Raw genomic sequence first — 20,893 nt, forward strand, 5'->3', positions numbered from 1 at the left:
CTAAGTAGTTATTTGATTGTCACATTGGGTATGCCTGAAAAAAAAAATTTTAAATAACAAAATTTATTGGACTATTTCTACCTTACTTGTTTTACCTGATTATTGTCTGTTTGCAGATGCCCTTTTTCATCTGTTTTTGATTCCTGTATTGCTGGAATTTAAAATGTGTTGACTTTAGAATAAGTCACAGATTCCTCTGCAGTGCTGTGTAGGATAACTATTCTGGGGATTTTACCAGCTGCTGTAACTGATCTGTCAGTGTCTTGCAGCTAATTAAATGGGCTTTGCAGGGCTTCGAAAGCACAGTCCTTTTTATAGTAGCTTTAAATTAGGAAGCACAAAGCCACAAGGTTCTTGCAATTGATGGTGAACAATAGCCTATCACCTTTTGCTAACAGCTTTGTGAAGATTTGGGAGTAAGGTGGAAGAAGACAGAAACTGCAGTGGTTCAGATTGCCATTTTTACTTGATTCCGTCAGATATGCTATAGCTTTTGGTTTTTTTAATTATGTTGCTGCTAACATATATGGATTTGTTTTCTCTGACTGTTAACTGATGTTGCTTTATTGAAATACATATGTTGTGCTCATTTGCATTAAAAAGACTTTTAAAAGTCTAATTAAAAGAAAAATAATGCATCTACAGTGGAAATCTTTTCTCCTATCAACAGAATAGCAAAATAAGACTTAAGTCTTCTCTCAAATAAACAGACCCTGTGTATATATTCTGAAGTCCCAGGAAATGGAGCAGGCAGAGCTGGGAAGAAGGCACGCTGTGCAGTATGCTGTGACTTGACACTTGTTTTCAGAGGATGCGGAGATGAAGTTGGCAAGCTAAAAGGGATTTTAGTGTTACTCTGATCGTCAGCTTCTACTTTAGTGATGCCCTTTCTTTAAAGTGCAGGTGTATTTAGGAGTAGGTAGAAAGGTTTAGTGGGGGAGAGAATTGTGCTTCCATGGGACTGATGTCACTCAACCTTGTAAGTCGGTGGAATTGAGACTAAACTTGGCTGCTGCAGTTGTGGTATGTTAGCAGCCTCCCAAATGCCCAGCAGCCACTGACAGATACAGCGCTGAAATTCTTTGTTGTTGATATTTCACAGTTTAGTTTTCAGGGGATTTTTGTATGGTTCCTACAGTGTGGTATCCTGTTTTTCAATTTCAGCATGCTTTATGATAGCAAATAGATATAACAAAATAGCAGGGTTTCTAAAATACCTAAGTACTTACAATACTGGGGAGGTATAGAGGACATATTTTTAAAAAACCCAAAGTTTCAAATGCAAATCAAGATCATTCAATTTCAGTATACTATGGTAGCAGTCATTCTTGTAATTACTTGTATTCAGTAAGATTTCTCAAGACCATTTCAGATGAAGTCTGGAGACAGAGAGAAACTACTTACTTTTTCACATAGTGGGTTTCTTGTTTCCCTACTTGCAGTGGAAACGAGTCAATAAATTTCAACAATCTCTAAAGACCACTAGTTTTTATTACGCTGATGCTGGTATGGGCTTATTGCTGCATTTGGTAAATTGGTTCATATCTCACCTCAGTCAAAATGTTGTCTATGTGTGCAAATCTTTAGCTCAAGTTTAAATGGTACTTTAATGGGAGATTCAGGAAGACATGGGCTGACATATGAATGCTGCTGATTACAGAATTAGGTGCAATGGGGATACTTTTGTCACACTGTGAATGCACTTATCCCGTGCTGCTGTTGAAATTGCTCTAATTGCTGGAGTATTTTATCGCATGGAGAGTTGCCTGAGCTTGGCTAGTTCAAGTTGGCTAGTTCCAGTTTATGCTTAGTCTGAAGACAAGCCTTAGTCTTCCAAAGAAAATAGTAGTTTATGGCTGTAAGAGGCATTTCATCTATGTGGTATGTAAATGAAATGCTTTCAGCGTGTTTTTGATGAAGAGAAGAAACATTAATAGAGCGTGTGCCACAGGAGCAGAGGTTTTAGATGATTTTCATGTGGGAAGTCTTTCTAGAATTGCATACAGCATATCAAACACTTGCAAGAACTTCTAAGAACATTTTTTAGAAAACCTGTATGTTTCAGCAAATTTAACTAATTGTTCTGTCTTTTTAAAATCCATTTGTGCAAATATTAAATGTGGTAACACTAGTTAACCAAAGTAGATACTAAATAGCCTCAAATTGTGCTCTACCTTCTTAAGGGCATTAAAAAATAAATTCTGGAGTGTAATTTTACAGTCTGTTGTTAGGCACTGGTTTTCATCTGAAATACATGATTTTATTCACTGTTTTTTGATATCTTTGTCTAAAATGTTTGCTCTGAATTACTTGGGATGATAATGCCTAGGGATACTCAGAATCAATAGGTGTGGTATAAGACAAGATAGCAGGGGGCCATTTACAGTAACATTGCCAAATTTTCCTAATGGATTTCTGACTTGATATATAGATACTTGAACAATGAGGTGATACATAAGTTTACAAGAACCTAAGTCTATTTTTGTTTTAATATTCTAGTCAGAGCAACAAAAGAAACAGCAGGAAGCTGAGAAACAACATCGTCAAGAGAGGAAAACTCTTAGGCGTTCTGCTAGTCATCTCAAGAGCAAGCGTGGAAGAGGACGTCTGTTTCATTGATTTATTTTATGTTATTTTTTTAAGACACTTCTTTTATCTCATTTTTCATTTGAAAAAGGGACTTTTTCAAATTGGGACACAGTACCAATGTATTTATATTTTCATTCATTGATGAACACAAAACCCAGAACTTGCTAAACCCTGTGTTAATTATTGAAAAGTTTATGAAAGTAAAAGTATTGACCAAAGGACACTACGAGTATGGTGTGTTATAAACTACAGTGTGAACTGTATTTGTGCGGAAATAGCCAGCAACTGGTTATTGTGTAACCCTGGATGTTTTCTATATAAGAATTTATGTATACACCAAGGCTGCCTGTCTTTTATTTGACTTAAGAGCTGTGGGTTTTTGCTTTCTGAAATCTTTATTTGTGACTGCTTAGATAGAAGACCAAGGGTAAGTTATTTTGTCTAAAAACTTATCTATACAAGGGCACAACAAATTTTTCTTTTATGGTTCTTGAAGGATGATGCACAATTATGCTTTTCAAAAACTGACTTTATATTCTTGGGCTTTATATTCTTGGGTTGCCTTAGTAGCCAGGAGGAGGTACAAACAGTCATCATGAGGGCAATTGAGAATGCCTGATTTAAGTTCCTATAAGTCACTCTATAAGGAAACCTCTTGCCACACCGATGTACAAAGGGGAATCTCAGGATAGTCTTACTAAGTTAAATTTTGTGAATATTGCCTTTACTCAGAATCCTTAGGACCAGGATTAACATGTTTTGGTAAGCCAGCCGTGGTTCAACATAGATCAAGTGGCATATGTTCACCTAACAAGCACATTAAGGCCATGCCAGTAGCCTCCTATGCTTCAGAAAGTTAGTTTAGTTAAATAAGAAACTAGAACCTATGATAAGGAGATGATTGATTCTTTTCTATGTCGTCTTTTTGGTTCCCAGAAGAATGCTTGTTGCTAACCAGGATACAGCATCTCTTCTTGATTTCATTTTTTTTATCTTGCAAACTCATCATTTACATAAGTAGTTCACTACTTAAGCAAAGAAATTAATTTTTACCTTTGATCCTCAAGGAGCTTTTTAAAAGGCTTTATAAATTGTCTCTTTGCTAAATCCAAGAAACTGAACTTTGGATCCAACAAGAATCACTGAATCTCCCCATCACTGTAAATCTCTTTAAGAGACTTGGAGGTTCTTAAGTGTTTTGCTTTATAAACCAGAGAGGTTATTAATCTGGTCAGGTCTCCTGGACAGTATTTACTGTAGAATTTTTGCAGTTATTTCAGTAAAAACTTTGGTTTCTCATAGCCTGATGCTTTTTTAAAATTTTTTTTTTTTAGATGGTAGAATAATCAGTCACATGGTTAGATTTATTTTCTTCTCCCTGATTTAATTTTACCTGCTTTAATTCCTTGCTTCTGTTTTTAATTATATTGTTTCCTGTAATTTAAAAATGCCTTTTGCACCTGGTATTTTCATCTTTAAAACATACATTGTAATTGTCACCTCTCTGTCTTCGCATTCAACTAAAAGATGAGTGTCTCAATACCTATTTTTTACCTCTAGCTGTCAAATTTCTGCATTGTCCATAAGCTTCTCATGCTTTGTATTTAACACAGAACTATCCAGTATTCAAATCTGTCTCACCCATGCTGTATGTCAAGAAGAACCATTATTTCTCTTTAGCCACTGAGAAAATGTAATGCAGTTGTGGTTGCTCCAGGGTATGTCCCTCTTTTTGGAGTCTTGTCTTTTGATAACATTCAAGCCTTTGAAATCCAAATGCAATGACAAGTTAAAGTTTGTACTAGTGCAACATCTTTCCCCTGGAGCATTGTGTTATCTCTTAGAAATTATCTCCATGCAATTCAGGTGTGTTTGCTTTGTATACATGGCTATACTGAATGTGGAAAGATTAATGGTGGAAACTTGCCACAATTCTGGTTGATACAGGGAGAATTGGGGATTAGGTGGACAGAACTGGCACTGTAAGAACAGGAGTTTGGAGGAGTTTGCTCCTTCTCATCATGGGCCTAAAACCCATTATGTTTGATCAAGAGCTAGAGGTGCATTTATGGTTTAAGGCATCCTTATTTCAGCAGTGATTTTGCTGGCTGTCAAGAGCAGTAAAAAAAAAATAAAATCTGGTTCATCTGCGGGATACTAGTGAACTGGGTTTGAAATGGTTAACTTTCAGCTTTAAAACTATTTCTTCTGTTTTGAGTATCTCATGACAGACACTGGTTTAGGTCAGTGTATGCTTTGTTTTTCATACACTTATGGAGTACCTCATGATAATACTGATCATGTATTTAGGTTGGAGCATGTATGATAGAGCAATATACTTCATACTGCTAGAGAGAAGGCACATGCAAACTGTACTTAGTACACCATTTACTTCATATAAAGGATATTTGGCACATACTTTAAATGCTGCTTAAATATACTAGGCATAATCAGTGAGATGCCTGGAAAAATAGGACTCTGACTGTGATTAAGGCTAATTAGAGATAAAAGTGTAAGTAAAAGATACCAGCTATTCTGGACAATAATCCTAGAGAATTGGAGGTCACGGATAGCATTTGTGAATGAAAACATTAGAGTTGGCTGAAGAATCTTGAGTATTCATGAACAGCATATGTAACAACTGGTTGTGATGTGCCCTCCAAAGAGGGAGACTGTACTGTGTTGTAAATTTGTCTGCTTGTCTTTGCCTAGGAATACCTGCCTTGTGGACAGTTCTTCATTCAACAGTTTCTTCATTTGTGCACTGGATTGCTCAGGGCTTGCATGAGATCGTGGTGGAATAGAGCATTTGTGTAAGGTAAAGAAGAGGCAAAGCTCTGTGCAGCCTCCATCATAGCTATGACTGAATTTGTGCTCTACTAGATAATCAGTGGCTGATGTAGATTTTGAAAGACCAGAGAGAATTTAGCATAACCAGGTCTGTGGTGCCAAAGGTGTTTTCCTGCTGCAGCCATGTTCCTGAAGGAGAGACATGTCATTCTAATACAGGCAGAGGGATATCCAGCATGTCTCTAAAGCAGGAAGATGTATGAATTTTTAAATTATATACTATTAATTGAACTAATAATTAATCTCAGGCTACTTTTTCCCCATGAAACAGCGGCTGTAAGAATCAGCAATACCCAGAAAAATGGGTTTCCTAGCCTTGATCTGACTATTAAATATTTGAAAGAAGGCGATGTTCTTCCTATTGTTGCTCACTTTGGGTCAGAGGTGTTTGATGTTTGTATTTTGCAACCAGTGAGACATGGCTCTTCAGTGTGTCCAGCACTGGAACTCTGGAACACAGGTGAGCTATAGTTGGTGGGCTGTGCCAAGCTGCCTGGCACGCATTCGAACCCAAGTGCTTTTTGGTGGAATAGGGATGAAGATTCCTTGCAAGCCTCGCTTTTGAGGTATTGGGGAGCAGCAAGAGTGGGCAGCTCTGTGAGGGAAAGCAGGCTGGGAGCTCAGGGTGACAAGGGGCAGGGGCAGTGACCCCCTTACAGGAGGTGCAGTCCTGCAGTTATCAAGCGAGAAGAGCAGTAGGGTGACAGCAGTGGGGCTCAACCAGCAGACACACAGACCAGTCCTTAACGACAAGGCAGGTCCAAGGTCAAATGATGAGCAGATGTGGGTCCGTGAGGTACTTGGGCAGGCATGGGCACACCTGCAGCATAGCTTAGGCAAGGACTAAGGGTGACGCGGCTCCCAGGCAAAGCAGGGGCAGGTCTCTGGCAAAGCCGCTCCGGGCTCTTTCTCACACAGCTCTTCTCATAGCAGTCTGGTCCCCGGTTGTTTGGTCATGCTGTTGCCAGAGCTGGCTCTCAGCAGAGACAGCCAAACCCTTGGCAAGGTGGGGGAAGAGCTAGCAGAGCCCTAGGATCCCACATAAGGACCTGGCATGAAGCATGTTTAGATTCTTGAGGTTGATAAAGCAGGTTAATGTCCTTGAACAGCTATTTTGGGGAAGATTTAAGACTCTTAGTAGTAGCTGACATATTAATGCAAGATTGTTGCAGCCAATTAACTTCATAATGCAACCAAAGCAGACATTTCTGAGGTATCAGCCTGACTACATCAACTTTTTTTCAGTCAACAGTACTTCATTTGCTGTACTGCAGGAATTGGTATTGATCCAGTATTGCCATTCCTAGAAGCTGAGCAGCTGTTGGGATCCTTTTTTACATTTAAGGCTCATACTCGAAGGCAAGGGTGATTAGATGCTGTAGCCTCATGGAAACCCTGACTGTTTCACACTTGTGAGAATGTAGTGGTGAGAATCAGTTTAAAAACTCCTTATAAATAAATTTACAGATAGTTGTTAAATGTGAGTGAAATACTAGCAAGATAAAGAAAAGACCTGGATCTGATGTGTCACCTATACTTCAGTACTTTCTTACTCCACAAGTAATATAGTTACTTCAGATAGGCTATTAGTCCTTGAACAAACAGTGAACCAAAACTATTTGTGTAATATTCTTTCCAAAATGCTATTGCCAAGCCAAGAAGCATGCTGTGTTCCTGTGGCTGGCATAATTGTCTGAAATTGAGAGCATCCATCAGTTTATACAAAACAGTGAAAGAATTTATGGTACCACACTGCTGGCTTTTAATATCTGAACAAAATAGCAAAACATGATTTTAAAATATTTCCCTGCATAAACAGCAAGTGTATGTAAAACGTACGTACACATTTTTATACTCATGGGGTTCGTTTATGTATGGAGCTTAAAGTAGGTATGATTTGAGATTACCAGCTTCAGGAAGTGTTGTGAGGAAGGGTGTAACAGTTTTCAAATTACTCCATCTTGCTTTGCAGTAGCCTTTTATATTTGTGTTCTCCCTGTTTCCAGATGGGAAAACAAGTAATAGACTTGAATTCTAGGAAGAAAGGACCAACTTTCAGATGCAGGACAGTGAAGCAGTACAACAGCTTACCTGGGGACATTGTGCAATGTCCACCGAAAGACTTGCAATGACAGATTAAACATCTGCAGGAACCCCACAGGTATAGTGGAGCCTGCCTTGAGGAGGAGGAAGGGATTAATGAACTTCAGAGGACCTCTCCAGTGCAATGACTATGATTGGTTGTACGGCATAAGGAAGAGGCATGCAGCATTAATTGACTGGAGTAGTTTTCCCCCTTTGTCCCATCCTTCAACTGAATCACTCACTAGTTCTATCTTTTCATCTCTTTCATGATGATTAAATACTTTGCTTGTTTCCATAGCTAACATATTTTGTCTGATCTTGGGAAGTATGGGGGTTTTAAGCTGAATGAAAGCACATAAATCTATTAATAGACTTTAGCTCTTGATCATTATCTCTGTGTTTCAAAGCCCATTTTACTCAACAACTGACTCTTTGTGATGAACATGAAGTAGTCCTATCACCAAAATGAACAATTTATAGTACAGCCTGCAGAAAATAATCAGATTTAGCAGAGCTTGTAGTTTACATAACCAGAGGAAAAAGAATTCCTGCATTTTAAAGATTCTGTAGATGGATAACTGTAAACCTTGCAGTGTGGTTCGTAAGTCATTCTCTCTTTAAAACTGCGCATTGCTAATTTCCGCACCCATTCCCCCACCTATAATTTAGGCATTTTCTCTCTGCCCCATTCCTCTGATGACTCTGCTTATGTTAACTGCATTTTAGTATTGCTTCCTTCCTCCTTTGTTTTTTAATTTGGCCCAGATCTTTGATCCACATGGGGCCTAGTGGCAAATTTCTATGGATAATATGTCACGTGTTACTCTGCATTTGTACTGTAAGCGGCACTTCTGTACAAAATACTTGTGAGCATCCCATGGTGCAGACAGTTTGCACACTCACATCAGCAGAGGTAAAGTAAGCTGATTTCTGTATAAGTGAATGAAAACTGCAATGACTGTAATTCATCCATACTAGTGTAAATTCAGAAATGTACGTCTGTTGCTGACTGTGTTTTTCAGGCTCTTATCTTCTATTCTTTGCATAGTGTTTTAGACTGTGGTGCATGTGCAAGGAGTGAAGATTGACCCTGAGCATGTTCAGAAAGGAGTAATTTTTCTCTTACAGTTTGAAAGAAGTAATTACAGAGAGAAGTGCTGCATTTCCTTTGAGAGTTACATTCAGTTAGAGTTTAAGTACAATAATTTTACAGCAAGATCAGGTATGAGTTTAAAACACTATTGTTCCCAGTGTGGTCGTGCTTTACAAGTGACATTTGGGTCAGTTTACCTGTGAAGGCAAGTCCTTGTTCCCATTTAATTCTTCACTGAGTGGGGCAAAAGTGAAAATCCCATTTCCTCATTAAAGAGAAAACTAGGCAGTTGAAATGGGAAATACCAGCCCAGCCCTAATCAAAATTTATACTCCCAATTCCTGGAACCACCCTTCCCTTCCCTACAGCGGTTTCTGCCAAAGCTGCTCTGTCTCTCCTACTTATTATCTCTTCTTTTAACGTCTGGCTATTTCTTGTGGGGTGCCTGTCTCTACCCTCCAGTTTTTCTATTAATATCAGGATCTATAGTACAAATTTGTACAGATACAGCACAGATTTGAGAATGAGCCCTAAAATGGTAATAGATAGGTTGTGTACAGAGACATCGTGAGCAGAATGGATTTGTATGAACTTGGAGATGTGGAGAGCTGTGACATCAAAGTGCACAGTGGGGGTTCAGAGAGCTGGCACGCACTCCTGTGCACATTGTTGGTGATAGGCGGGGGGAATGACCCCAAAAATTTCCACTCTTACTGCTCTGTGTGCATCTCTACCGCTGTGGTAGCTCTACTTCAGTAAGGGTCTGGGTGTTTTGGGTGGGGTGGTTGTGTTTTATAATTTTTAAGACTTTTACTATTGCATTAGTACAATTGCAATGTACAGTTACATACATGCACAATTACATTATGTACAATTACACAAAAGGTTCAACATTCAAAAGCATCCAAATTATATATCATCTGACTTCAGTAACGAATCTTATGTCCGTTCCATTTACCAATATTTCTTCTGTAAATATATTTTCTTATGTATTTTAACCTTTGTAATATTGCAACTTTATATCACAAGTGGAGTGCATACAGTAGGGGTCATAAAAGACCACATACTTACCTGTAAGGATTTAATCATTTTATGCAAATGAGAATGTTGTGAAAAGTAATTATCTTGTCTATTAGGATTTTGCTGATATTCTTGTAAACCGAATCAAAAGGCAAGTTTGCAGCACTCCTGTCATAGCTATTGTGTTTTTCTCCTTTCCCAGATATAAACAGGAGATTGCCTAATGGGACTGACACTGTTGCACTGAAAATAATGAGGCAATATTTTAAACAGATCTCCACAGCAAGTAAATATCCTCTATCTGAGATATTTTAGACAGGTTACAACAAATCACTTTTGCACAATGCCATGGTAACTACATAGCTGCAATTGAAATATTACTAGAAGCAGAGCATAGATGATCATGCTCCAGTGCTTAGTATGGGGCCTGACGCTGTTCAGTTTACGAGTATGGGCGTGGGCAAGGACATTGCGTGTAATATCCCACATATGCATGTAGCTGGCAACTAGTATCACTAAATCAACTGTAGTTTAGCCAGTTAAGGGAAGAAATTAGAAGTATTGATAAGTTTAGAGAAAGTTATTTTAGGAGAATTCAAAGGAGATGATCCTTTATTTCCACAGTCAGTCTCTCAAACCATGAGAAGTTCCAGTCAAAACTGGAAGAAGATGGAAACTTCTCCAGAGCAGAGATTAGGCACAAGGCTACTTCAGGTATTCAAGAAACGCTTGACCTCCCTGGAATGGTGGGAGTGAAAGCTGACTTCAGTGAGGGCAGGGCTGCTAGTATATGGTGGATATTTAATGTGACCAAAGCAAGGGAGATGTTACACCCAAGTGGAGAGAACAGTGTGCCTCAGGGTACCGGAGGATGAAATTACCAGACAGTCAAGGCAGGCAGATCCTTCTCTCCACCATTTTTCCAGAGGATCTCTCTTTACTTTCCCTTGTTATATGATGTATACATGATGTCTACTGAGGCAATTTCTAGAGAGTAATGTCCGATGGTGGATGTCTGTCTTGGTCTCTAGTGATACTTGCATGCTTCCTCTTAATCACAGAAAAGTAATTGACCATTTGTGTCAGTTAAGACATATTATTTCCCCTTGCCTTTGAAGAGCTGGGGAAGCAGTACTCCTTCCTTCAAAGAGGCCACCACTACCCATGAAATTAGAGGAATTTCTCATAGGAAGAGATAATTTGGAAAAAGGAGTAACTGTCTAGTAAGGCAGTCAGTAAAGCAGATGGGAAGGAAAGGAGAGAGGAGAGGTGGAAAATCATTTGAGATCTGGCCAAATGTTTCTCCTAAAACACTTTCCAACAGAGAAAAGAGCTTATCAATGTAAATGTCAAATTTTCAAGAGCTGAAACTAATCTGTTCTGGTTTGGGGTTTTCAATGAGGACTTTCTAGCTTTTAATTTTACTACCATTTTCTCCTACAGGGTACAGTCCTGTCCTGACCTGCTCTGGTTTCTTGCACTTCAGTGTCTTTTAAAAATGGGATTCCTCCAGCTAGCATGACAATGTTACCAGAACTGGTCAGGTAGAAATAGTAATGCAAACTCTTTCGAACTTTTTTTCCCGGTTCCCCACTCCCCCAACATCTGGAGTTATTGGGGGTTAGGTAATTGGCCACTATCTAATCACAAGGCCTGAGTCAGTGAGTGCCCGTGTTGAGCAGCACTCCAAAGTGCCTGCAGCTTGTGACTGCTGAAGTGTTAAGCTGTCTGAACCCTTTCTATCTCCCCTTCCTTCTCAGTAGGCATGTTTAGACACCGACAGCATCAAGAAAGTGACCCACAGCAGCTGTCAGCAACAGGTTTCCCAGCCTCTGTTCAGCTGATGGAAAATGGTTTTAGTGAATACTATTCAGAGGACAAAACGGGTATAGGAAGTTTGATAGACAACCTCTTCGTTTCTTCAAGCTGTCTTTAGCTGTTAAGTCCTAACAGCGAACCAATTTCTGCACTAAGTAGGAATAGTGAGAATGAAAATTATTATCAGTGCTGATGTGTTTTCCCAGTGTAGCTGGGATTTGGTGACAACTAACTGATAGGAGCTAAGTGGAAATAATTTCTTAATCACAGGAAACTTTGGAGCTTCTGGCTTTGAGACAACCGTACTTCTGGCTTACTTCGTGCATCACTTCATCTATTTCAGCATACCGAGTAATGCATTTTAGAGCATCTAAACTAATACATCACGATACAAACCAGGCTGAAGAACGAGATGGGCTGAAGAATTTGTCATTGTGTAAGGTACTTGTACGGCCAATGAACTTCTACTGTATTAGACTGTGTAATTCCCATAGGTCAAAATTTCTGTCTCGTGGCTAAGGCAAGAATTCGGACTGGCCCTCCAGGCTTGCTCAGAGTTCAAAGGTGCTTGAATCCAAGAACATAAGCCTATCTCTGCTTTGACCACAGCTCAGAAATCTTCAGCACAAGGCTGTCCTAAGAGCTTGGCTACAGCCGTGCTTCTAGCCTTCCCTCTACTGTGCATTCTCTGGACAATCTTCCTGCTCTTTCTTGAAAACTTTCAGTATGTTCATGCATTTTGAGGCTAATGTATCTAGAAATATCTTCAGTGTTTCAGAAAGGTACCACAAGATCCCTGTGGGGCCTAGGCAGTGTTCCTTACCACCAAGTTGAAAAGCAATAGAACCAAAACTGTCCATAGTAGATTTTATTTTCTTCCATAAATATTAAGGGTGTCTGAAGTAGAGCAAAGCTGGCCACTGGGTTCAGAGAAAGGAGGACTAAGCCCTAAGGCAGAAGGACATAAATAAACAAGGGACAATAACAGTTCTGAGGCATTTCAGTGTCAATCTCTCAAAGCATCTGATGCAAATGCCTCAAAATAAAGCAAGAACTTTGAAAGCTACTCAAACAGTTTTCTTTGAACACCCTTTTGCATGTGGATTATTTCAAGCATTGAAAGAGGGAAATTCTGTTAGATCAATGGGATCTCTTGTGTTTTTACCAGAGAAGCAGTGATACCATGAGAGCTAGCTATGGTGACCATTGCTCGAAATCCCTCAACAACAGATCCGTAGCTTGTGTTGACTAGCATGTGATTGTTGAGAAAGATTTACTTTTCTCTCAATTAGAAGTTCTTTCTTTGGTACATAAGTAAAGCAGCCCAAAGGCAGAGAGTTAATTTGAACGACTGGTACTTAATTTGTATTGGCTCTTGTGGATGCTGCCTTACGTTAATTACAGGGAACCCATTGCACAGGATGAACTGTTACTGAATGATTTCTTAGATTTATTAAGCATAAGCCAGCTTTCATCCCACATGCAGGGCTTTGAACTGTTACTGAATAATTTCTCAATTCATTTTCTCTGGGCTTTTATTCCACCTGCAGGTCTTGTCTTTTCCACCTACACAGCCTCCAAAACAACAGGGTCAATCCTGCTGCTTTGATGCAAGCGACACTCTTGCTGACATCAAAGGAGTTTTGCCTGTGTTGAGATGGTGTTGGTCATATGTTTACTGTGACAATTGCAAGGTACCGTCTGGCTTACTGGTTGCCTTTTGGTTTGGGTTGTTCTGGTGCGTGGAGTTGAGGGGAAAGAGTGTGTAGTATTGGGGTAAGGGAAAACAGCTGTTTAGGTGTGGTGAGTTCACTATCTCTAATGGCTGCTGCCCTGACCCCTAACGATGGCCACGCAGAGTAGCCCATGATTCCTGCTCTGCGGCAGAGGCCAAAGGTGAGTCGTGCACAAGTCTAGCAGGGCGCCCTCCTTGGGCGGTCAGATCTGCCATATGCTTTGCATAGACCCAGTTCCTGGCGGCCACATAATTTCCCAGAGTGGAAGGAGGATGCAGGAAAACACTGGAAGCTCCGTAAGGTTTCTGCTGCTCCCTCGCTTCACACTCATTCCCAACGTATGTGCTATAGTGGGTCCCAAAATCAGAAGGGATGAGATGAGGACCGTGTCTCAGAAAAGCAAGGTGAAAGTTTCTGAATCCACTGAGTGGTTCTGTCAGAGCACTGTCTTAAGTGACGTGGGAAGGAGCTGAAATTTTGGTCTGCTCTGATGGACGAGATGTTTTACACCTTTGCTTTGATTTCCTGACAGTATGGTACATTATACACCAGGAAGGTGGTTAAATGCAAATGGTTCTGTATTACACGGAAGGCAAGAAAAAAAAAGGTGCATTCCCTGCTCTGAAATCAGTGATTTAATTAGAGACAGTATTTGTCAAAACATCTCTGTGACCCAGTTGCTGTTGCTAAGGATTTAAACCAAAGACACACTACTTCAAGAAGATAGAATTTGAGAGAGGAAAAAAAAAAAAAGAGAATCTTCAAAAAAAATTTATAAATAAACAAAACAATTCACTGATTTTTTTTTTTTTCTTCTTCTGTTTTACTTCTGATGAGCTAAGGGAGACCTACTTTTGTGTGCTTTGTGCCCTACCCCAGTAAACCTGGGTAGAAGAAAAAGCAACAGCTGTCACTATGGCATGCTGCGACATGGCAGCGGCATGTCGGCTGTGCAAAGTAATAGACACAGGCGGGAAAATCCAGTCAGCTGCAGGGACACAACAGTGAGCTCTCAGCTTGTTATTGGTATACAGGAAGGATCTTGTCACTGGAGAAAGTTCTCTGAAAACATTGATTCAGTGTTCAGCAATAGTTAAATGTTATTGGAAATGAGAGGAGAGGAAGAGAAAAAAAAATAAAAATCTGTGCTATACATAAACCCCCAGAGCTCCTGTATCTTGGGTGTTATGTTTAGTTCTGATCACCTCACTTTAAGAAAGGGTGTGGTATAACAATGCACTGAAGAGAAACAGCATTTTTTATAAGAGACATGAAGAGCTTCCTTGCAAATAAAGATTAAATAGTGTGGGACTTTTCGGCTTGGAAACAGACAGCTGAGCAGCCATAAGATAGAAGCCTATAAAATAGTTGGAATGGTGTGTAGAGGAAGGTTACAAAACTACTATTAAATATTCTTCATAATGTAAGATCCAGGTGCCATCAAATGAAATTATCAGGTAGCAGGTTTAAGACAGACATACGGAGTATTTATGTATATGATGAATACGTACACTGTGAAGCTAATATCTTAGGCTATTACAGAGGCCAAATGTAGGTACAAGCCCTAGAAGGGGTGAGATATGCTCACAAGTGATAAATCTGCTGAGATTTACTGTACCTGAGAACCTGGATGCCATCTCCAGCTCAAGAAATCCTTAAATCGGTAATTGCCTGAAGCAGGAAGCATGTATTGAGAAAAAGATCATGCTGTACTTGTCCTGCTCCTTATAGCCCTCCTTATGTGTCTGCAATGGAGCAGGTAACTTTAGTCTGCCTGTATTTGTATGTTGCTGTGAGCATGCTGAAGGCTGTGAGATTACCATCACAGGAGCTTAAGAACGGATTAGCTAAATGTCTCTCTGATGCAGGGTACGTAGAGCTTATCCTGCTCCAGAAGGGAAACTAGACTCAGGGACCTCTGAACGTCACTTTGATCCCATTTCCTGCAATTTTATGGAAACGGTGAGTGAAAGTGCCTATTTCTCCCCTTCCCACCTCTGGGCTGTCATCAGGACATGACAGAAAGGGGTCCTGGGTGCTAAAGGGAAAGAAAGGCTGAAGCAAGGGCAGAGCCTGCAGCCAGCACCTAATCTTCCCACCGTTGCAATCGCTGTGGAGGCTGAGGGTGAGTTACGCCTCCGAAGTCCACGAGAGTGGACACGCCAGGATGTGACTCAAAGGCCAGGCTAAGCCATGAGCCGGGTCTGTAGGCGCTGGAGCCAACATCGTGTCAGTCTGCTCGGTTACAGGCAGTCTGCCCACAGAGGAGTGCAAGTGGCAGAATGAGGTTGCTTCAAGCCCTCGGAGAAAGGAATTGCAACCACTGAGCCTGTAGGTATGAGCTGTTGTTATAACATCGCAGCAGAAGTGGTGAAGACCCAGATGAGGCGCCTAAGGAGTAGGTTCACAACACATCTGGCCCATGAGCTTTCCATGGGAAAAAGGACAGAACAGGAATAGGCTTACAGGACAGATGGCAGTCTCGTCCCTACAATACTGCCCTTAGTTTCTCCTTTTGGAGTGATTGTGGCTTTGGACTGTAAGCTAACCTGCAGGACCCTGTTGCCAGTTGCAGGGTGATGGTGGTGGTAGGGAGGGCAGCTACAGCAGATGCTGATGCTCATGCATTTCAGAGCGCACGTTCTTCAAGGCAATGCCATGGGGAAGTTACCACTGACTGAGTCTCCCTCCCTCTCCCTCTCCTCCAGCAAAACCAATCCCTGTAGATAACATTGAAAATGGACAGCAATAGACTTGAAGAGCTAACAGACTATGCTGGGAGGAAAACAGGAGAAAAATTCAAGTATTACATACTTGCAATTAGAGATTAATTGAGTTCCCAAAGAACTCGAAGAACATAGCAAGAACTGGCATTTGAAAATCACAGCAGGCAAGGAAAGGTATAAGCAAACAGTGAATTAGTGCATATTCCCCTATGTCCTCTTTAAAAATGTCTGAAGATTTATGTGAGCTACAGCCTTTTTTTCCAGGGACTTACTCTGAGGTCCTCCGTTATTAATGGACAAGTAGTATTGCCAAGAAGATAGCTGAACCTCTAACTTTCAGTCCAGCTCATCAGCCCTCAGTCCAGGAGACTGGAGCTGCGTCTAACCACAAATACCCAAGCCTGGAAATCCCTTCTCAGAGGCAAAACAGCTTCCAGGTTCTGACTAGCTGTTGTGAAGAAACCTGAAGATGCTTTCCATGGCCATATCATGCGTGTTATGAGGCTGAGCAGTCAGAAGTGTTTGATGGCTCCTGCCCAAGTCAACCTCATAGTGTCTACCACATATAAAGTACGAGTAACAGCCAGTCTTTGAACCACAAGTAAACTACTTCAGTGTGGTTCCATTAAGGTGTGTTCTACAAGTAATAATTGCAAACAGCTCCCTGCAGTCCATAAATGTGTTCCACCTCCACAAGCCCTCTCCTTTTCGTATGGGGCAAGATCTTCCCCTAATGCTTTTGAAACCAGAGCAACAAATGAAAATATTTCCAGCTTGTTTTTAACTGTTGCTGACAACTTCTGAAGTGATTAGAGACCTGCGTTTCTTTCATTTGGTTATTTTTTATTTGCATTCATTAAATGCAGGCAAAGCACAAAAAATTAGAGCGTAAGGGACGTGTTTGTGGAATAAAACCTGGTTGGAAGAATGCCAGTCTGACTGCTAGTAGTCTTGAAGGCGGCACTTCTGTAATCCTGCTGGAAAATAGAGCCTGACAGGACATAACCTCTGCCATTCCAAAAGTACTTCTGTATTTAACATAGGTAGACCAAAGGAATCGCATCTATTTTAGATAGGCACATCTTGGAGCCACCGCATGATAGTTGCAGGAGGGAGATGATGAGGTATCAGCCCATTATTGTTTGTGTGTCCTTATGAGCTTCCAGCATTAGGGAAATCAAAGATTACATTGCAACATCCTAACTGGGATCCTAATGAGTGTTTATAGGGAGCAATTTTTTTGTTAAAAAGCACGGGTTTGGCCTGTTTAAACTCTGACCTGAATTCCTGAGATTTTTTAGGCCGGGCTCTTGAAGGATTTGGGCACCACTCACAACAGGGGCAAGAGGTCTGGGGTCTCTTACACAAGCTGGCTAGAGAAGTCTTCATCTCTGAGGAACAAGGCATTTTGGGGGTAGGGCTCCCCTTCCTTAGCAAGCAGGGCAGGTGTACTTTACACAAAACTTTAGCTTGGACTGCAGAAGGAAACAAGTACTCTATAGCCTATGGTTAAAACATTCCTCTATGAAGCGTTGCTCATTTGTGCCCAAATTCGTATTTAAATATTTTGCAGATCCCAGGACAGCTTCATCAGGTGAGGTTGGGATAACTCCACTCAGAACGGTGTATGGAAGTGGTTAACACACACCGCTCAGAGGGAGGTCTCCATCCTCATGCCTGCTCTCACACAGCAGAGGAGACTCCAAAACCAATTCTCTGTCGTGTCTCTTCTTCCTCTCTGTACTAGCTCTGAAAAACCTTTTGGACAGGTTTGTCACCTGCAGCTGTGAACTCAGCCATTGGCTTTTGCTGCAGATAGAGCAGGCCAAACCTGAGTTTTCCATTTTCTTGAAATTAATTAAAGTCAAGCATTTTCTGTTTCTAGCCCACCTAAAATGATTTGTATTCATTTTTCTGTTCAACCCTGCAAGCCCCTCCTCTGTTCCCTTCCCCAGTAAAATTTGCATGTCCCTAATCCTAGGATTTACTTAAGCAACTACAGAGGATCCTGAAATGGCTTCTCCTCCAACTGCTTTGTCTCCAGCTGGAGACAATTACCGATTTGTCCAATTCTCACCACATATATTATTAAGATCAAAGGCAGACCTCAAAACATTAGCAACTAATTTCAGTGTTATAGTTCTAATAAAATAAAAGCGGGCCACTATTAGGCAACAACTCTTTTGTATGTGGTAACTTCTTCATTGAATTCTGAGGTTTTCTTCCTTCCCAGATAGAATTAATCATAGCTGCAAGGATCTATGGATTACTGCTGCTTTTAAATTTGCAGCGGGGTGGCAGATGGGAGTAATTTGGGTATGTCCCTGGCAGGAGCAAGGAGAGAGGCAGAATAGTGTTAATAATTCAGTTTTTCTTATTCTAATAAAATTCTGCATTCAGTGTTAAAGACTCTTTTTGCAAGGGTCTCCTTTTATCACAAGGCTTGGTAGCAGATGTTGATTTGTTCTCTATCAGTGCAAGCAAGAGGAAAAGAAAGTGCTACAGTTCTGTCTTCTGGACAGCAGATTTGGATGAGCCCAGGGAAGAGTTGCCAGGTTTCAGAATTGAGGAGTGCTGAACCTGGAAGGTGGAAAGAATTAAGGGGGTAGGGAATAACGAGTCTGATTAATATAGGAGACAAAGGCAACCGTAAATCATTTGCCCTCACTGAACTAGAAGATAAGAATAACTGCTTTCTTTTAAAGTATTTCTATGTTTAGGCCCTGCTTCCCAGAGAAAACATCTACCCTTTCAGCCCACAGCTCTGGCAAAGAAACTCGATGGCCTTCGAACCTGGGCTGAGCAACCGTCTGTGAGGCACAGTGCTGTGATCAGCCCTGAGGCTTCTACCCTGACCCGCTGCTAACTCAGGGACTCTGATGACGATGGAAGGTCTGAAGCAGAGCCTGCCAGCATGCGGCCAGCGGACCCCTGGCCCTACCAGCCTGTCTCGGGACACTCCGCCTCCTGCTCGTACCCCTCGTAACTGGAAAAAAGCGTGAAAGGAGGCAGAAGCTGGTTTTAACTGGGAAAAAAGCGTGAAAGGAGGCAGAAGCTGGTTTTACTGTGGGGCTCTGCTGCAGAGACCCAGAAGTCCGAAGCACAGGCTGCAGAATGGGTCTGGAGAGGGAAAGGTGAGCATTAATTCCCTCTGTGGTACAGGTCTCGTAAGCTCGAGATTTGCCAGCAGTTAGCGCAAGCAGACAGGTAAATCAATGATGATGAGAGGACTATGTCTGAAACCACCTCGTCTGTCTTGTGTCCCAGTGCTCAGGTCAAGGCTGGAGTAGGACCGCTCTTGCCAGCAAGATTCATCGCCTAAGAGGAGCCTGTCCCTGGGACTGTTGGATACAGCTACCCAGGAGCGAGAGGCGTTAAAGGTGAAAGACACAAGCGTGGGAGCAAAGCCTAGAAGCTGTGAGAGCCTAGGATCCATCTTTCCATCTCTTCTGAGGTGTGAACTAGCCTCTGAACTGCTGCACACAAGGTGCTCGCTGGCATTTCCTCTGGATGCTTCTCCTCTTTTGTAATGAACGTGGCTGCTGCTTTTTGGGCTGTCGGTGACCTCCGTTGTGGGTAACCCCTCCTGAGTGGGGCTTTCCAGGAGCCGTGGGTACTAACAACACCGTGTTAGCAAACCTCAAACAGCAAGAGGTGTGTGCCATAGCTCTCGGCTTGGCCAGGATGATTTTGTCACTGAATTGCTTTGCAGGGCTGTCCTCCCCGTCGTCACCCCCGGAATTGTCATCCTGGCCCAGGCGATGCGTGAGGTGAGGCGGTGGCGGAGCGGTGCGGGTGCCTTTGGCTGGCGTTGGTGCCCGTGTGGTGGACGGGCTAATGCCCTGTGCCGTGAGCTGGGTAGCCGGGGTGCAGTTCTGAGCCCTGTCTGTCTGGATGTGCTGCAAGATAAAGGGGATGTCTTAAACCACTGTGACAAAATTTGTTAGAGCTGCTCTGCCAGATCCCAGAGTTAAAAGGGGCCTTTTCCCATGTAGTCATGCCAGAAGAGATGATCACAAACAACTGGCTGTCACTGATCTGCTCTGAAGTCCCAGTTTTTGCAACACCCCCATTTAAACAGTTCCATCCCCCAGCAACTCCAAGGGTACCAATCAACTGGTCAAAAAGTGTCCTGCTTACAGGGAAAGCTTTGCAGGAGGGACTTGCATCTCTGAGCTGAAGCTGTGCCGTCAGGGCAGCACAGAACAACACGGCCGCTGCTGAAGTCCTCGCTCCGGCTCCCTGCATCCGCATTGCCTGGGGTGGCCCTTCCGTTGCTTCGCGGTCGGCAGTGGTGCAGATTGATCTCTTGTGATTTTATTTGGAGGTGAGCTTGACATCACTTTCACGTGACAACATTTTTTTAAAGCTGAAATAATACATGGACTAATAATGTTGTAAAAAAGTACGGGTCTGAATTTTTCCCCTGCTTCACGTCTGCGACACTATAGATTTGATACGACCTACCGCAACCATGTTGTGTACGCTGCATAATACGTCATTACAACTCCAGAGGGCCTCTCAAAGGCTAATCTGAAAGCTGGTTTATGGCATCCCGCCTCAACCCGTAACAGCCATTAGCTCACTTCTGACACTTTGCTAGGTTTCCTGACTTTCTGCCTGGTTTATTTCGGAAGCAGAAGGGAAAGACGGGATTTCTGTTGGATATAGGCCAGCTCTTCAGCTGGTCGCTGGAGCTTTGCCAGTTCTTGCCAGACGGGGATTGGGCACTGGCTTTGTCAGATGAAATAATACCTAGCCAAGATTTAGTGGCATCTGGCTAGACATTCTTTGCTTTCTGAGAGATTTTCTGTTACTCATCCCAAATGCTTTGGTCTTGGATCTGGTATTATCTGACTATAGCCTTTCCTCCAGCTACTTGCAGTGAGGTATTTACGTACATACAATCACAGCAGATAAATCTCTTATAAAGAGATAATTGTAATCTCTTTAATCAGCACACTATAGTAATCCCC

General features: G+C 41.8%; 1 protein-coding gene across 2 annotated transcripts in view; it reads left to right on the forward strand.

Moving 5' to 3' along the window:
* NOL10 (nucleolar protein 10) overlaps positions 1–2,923 on the forward strand; it is a 54,585-nt gene extending 51,662 nt beyond the window's left edge. For both annotated transcript variants that reach the window (XM_030037472.2, XM_030037473.2), the window contains one exon: positions 2,500–2,923. In XM_030037472.2, coding sequence (XP_029893332.1) covers positions 2,500–2,619 — 120 coding nt within the window. In that variant the 3' untranslated portion in view covers positions 2,620–2,923. The remainder of the gene's footprint in view (positions 1–2,499) is intronic.
* Positions 2,924–20,893: the final 17,970 nt, after the last annotated feature.

Source organism: Aquila chrysaetos, chromosome 15 (genome assembly GCF_900496995.4).
Source record: "Aquila chrysaetos chrysaetos chromosome 15, bAquChr1.4, whole genome shotgun sequence".
Taxonomy (NCBI): Eukaryota; Metazoa; Chordata; class Aves; order Accipitriformes; family Accipitridae; genus Aquila; species Aquila chrysaetos.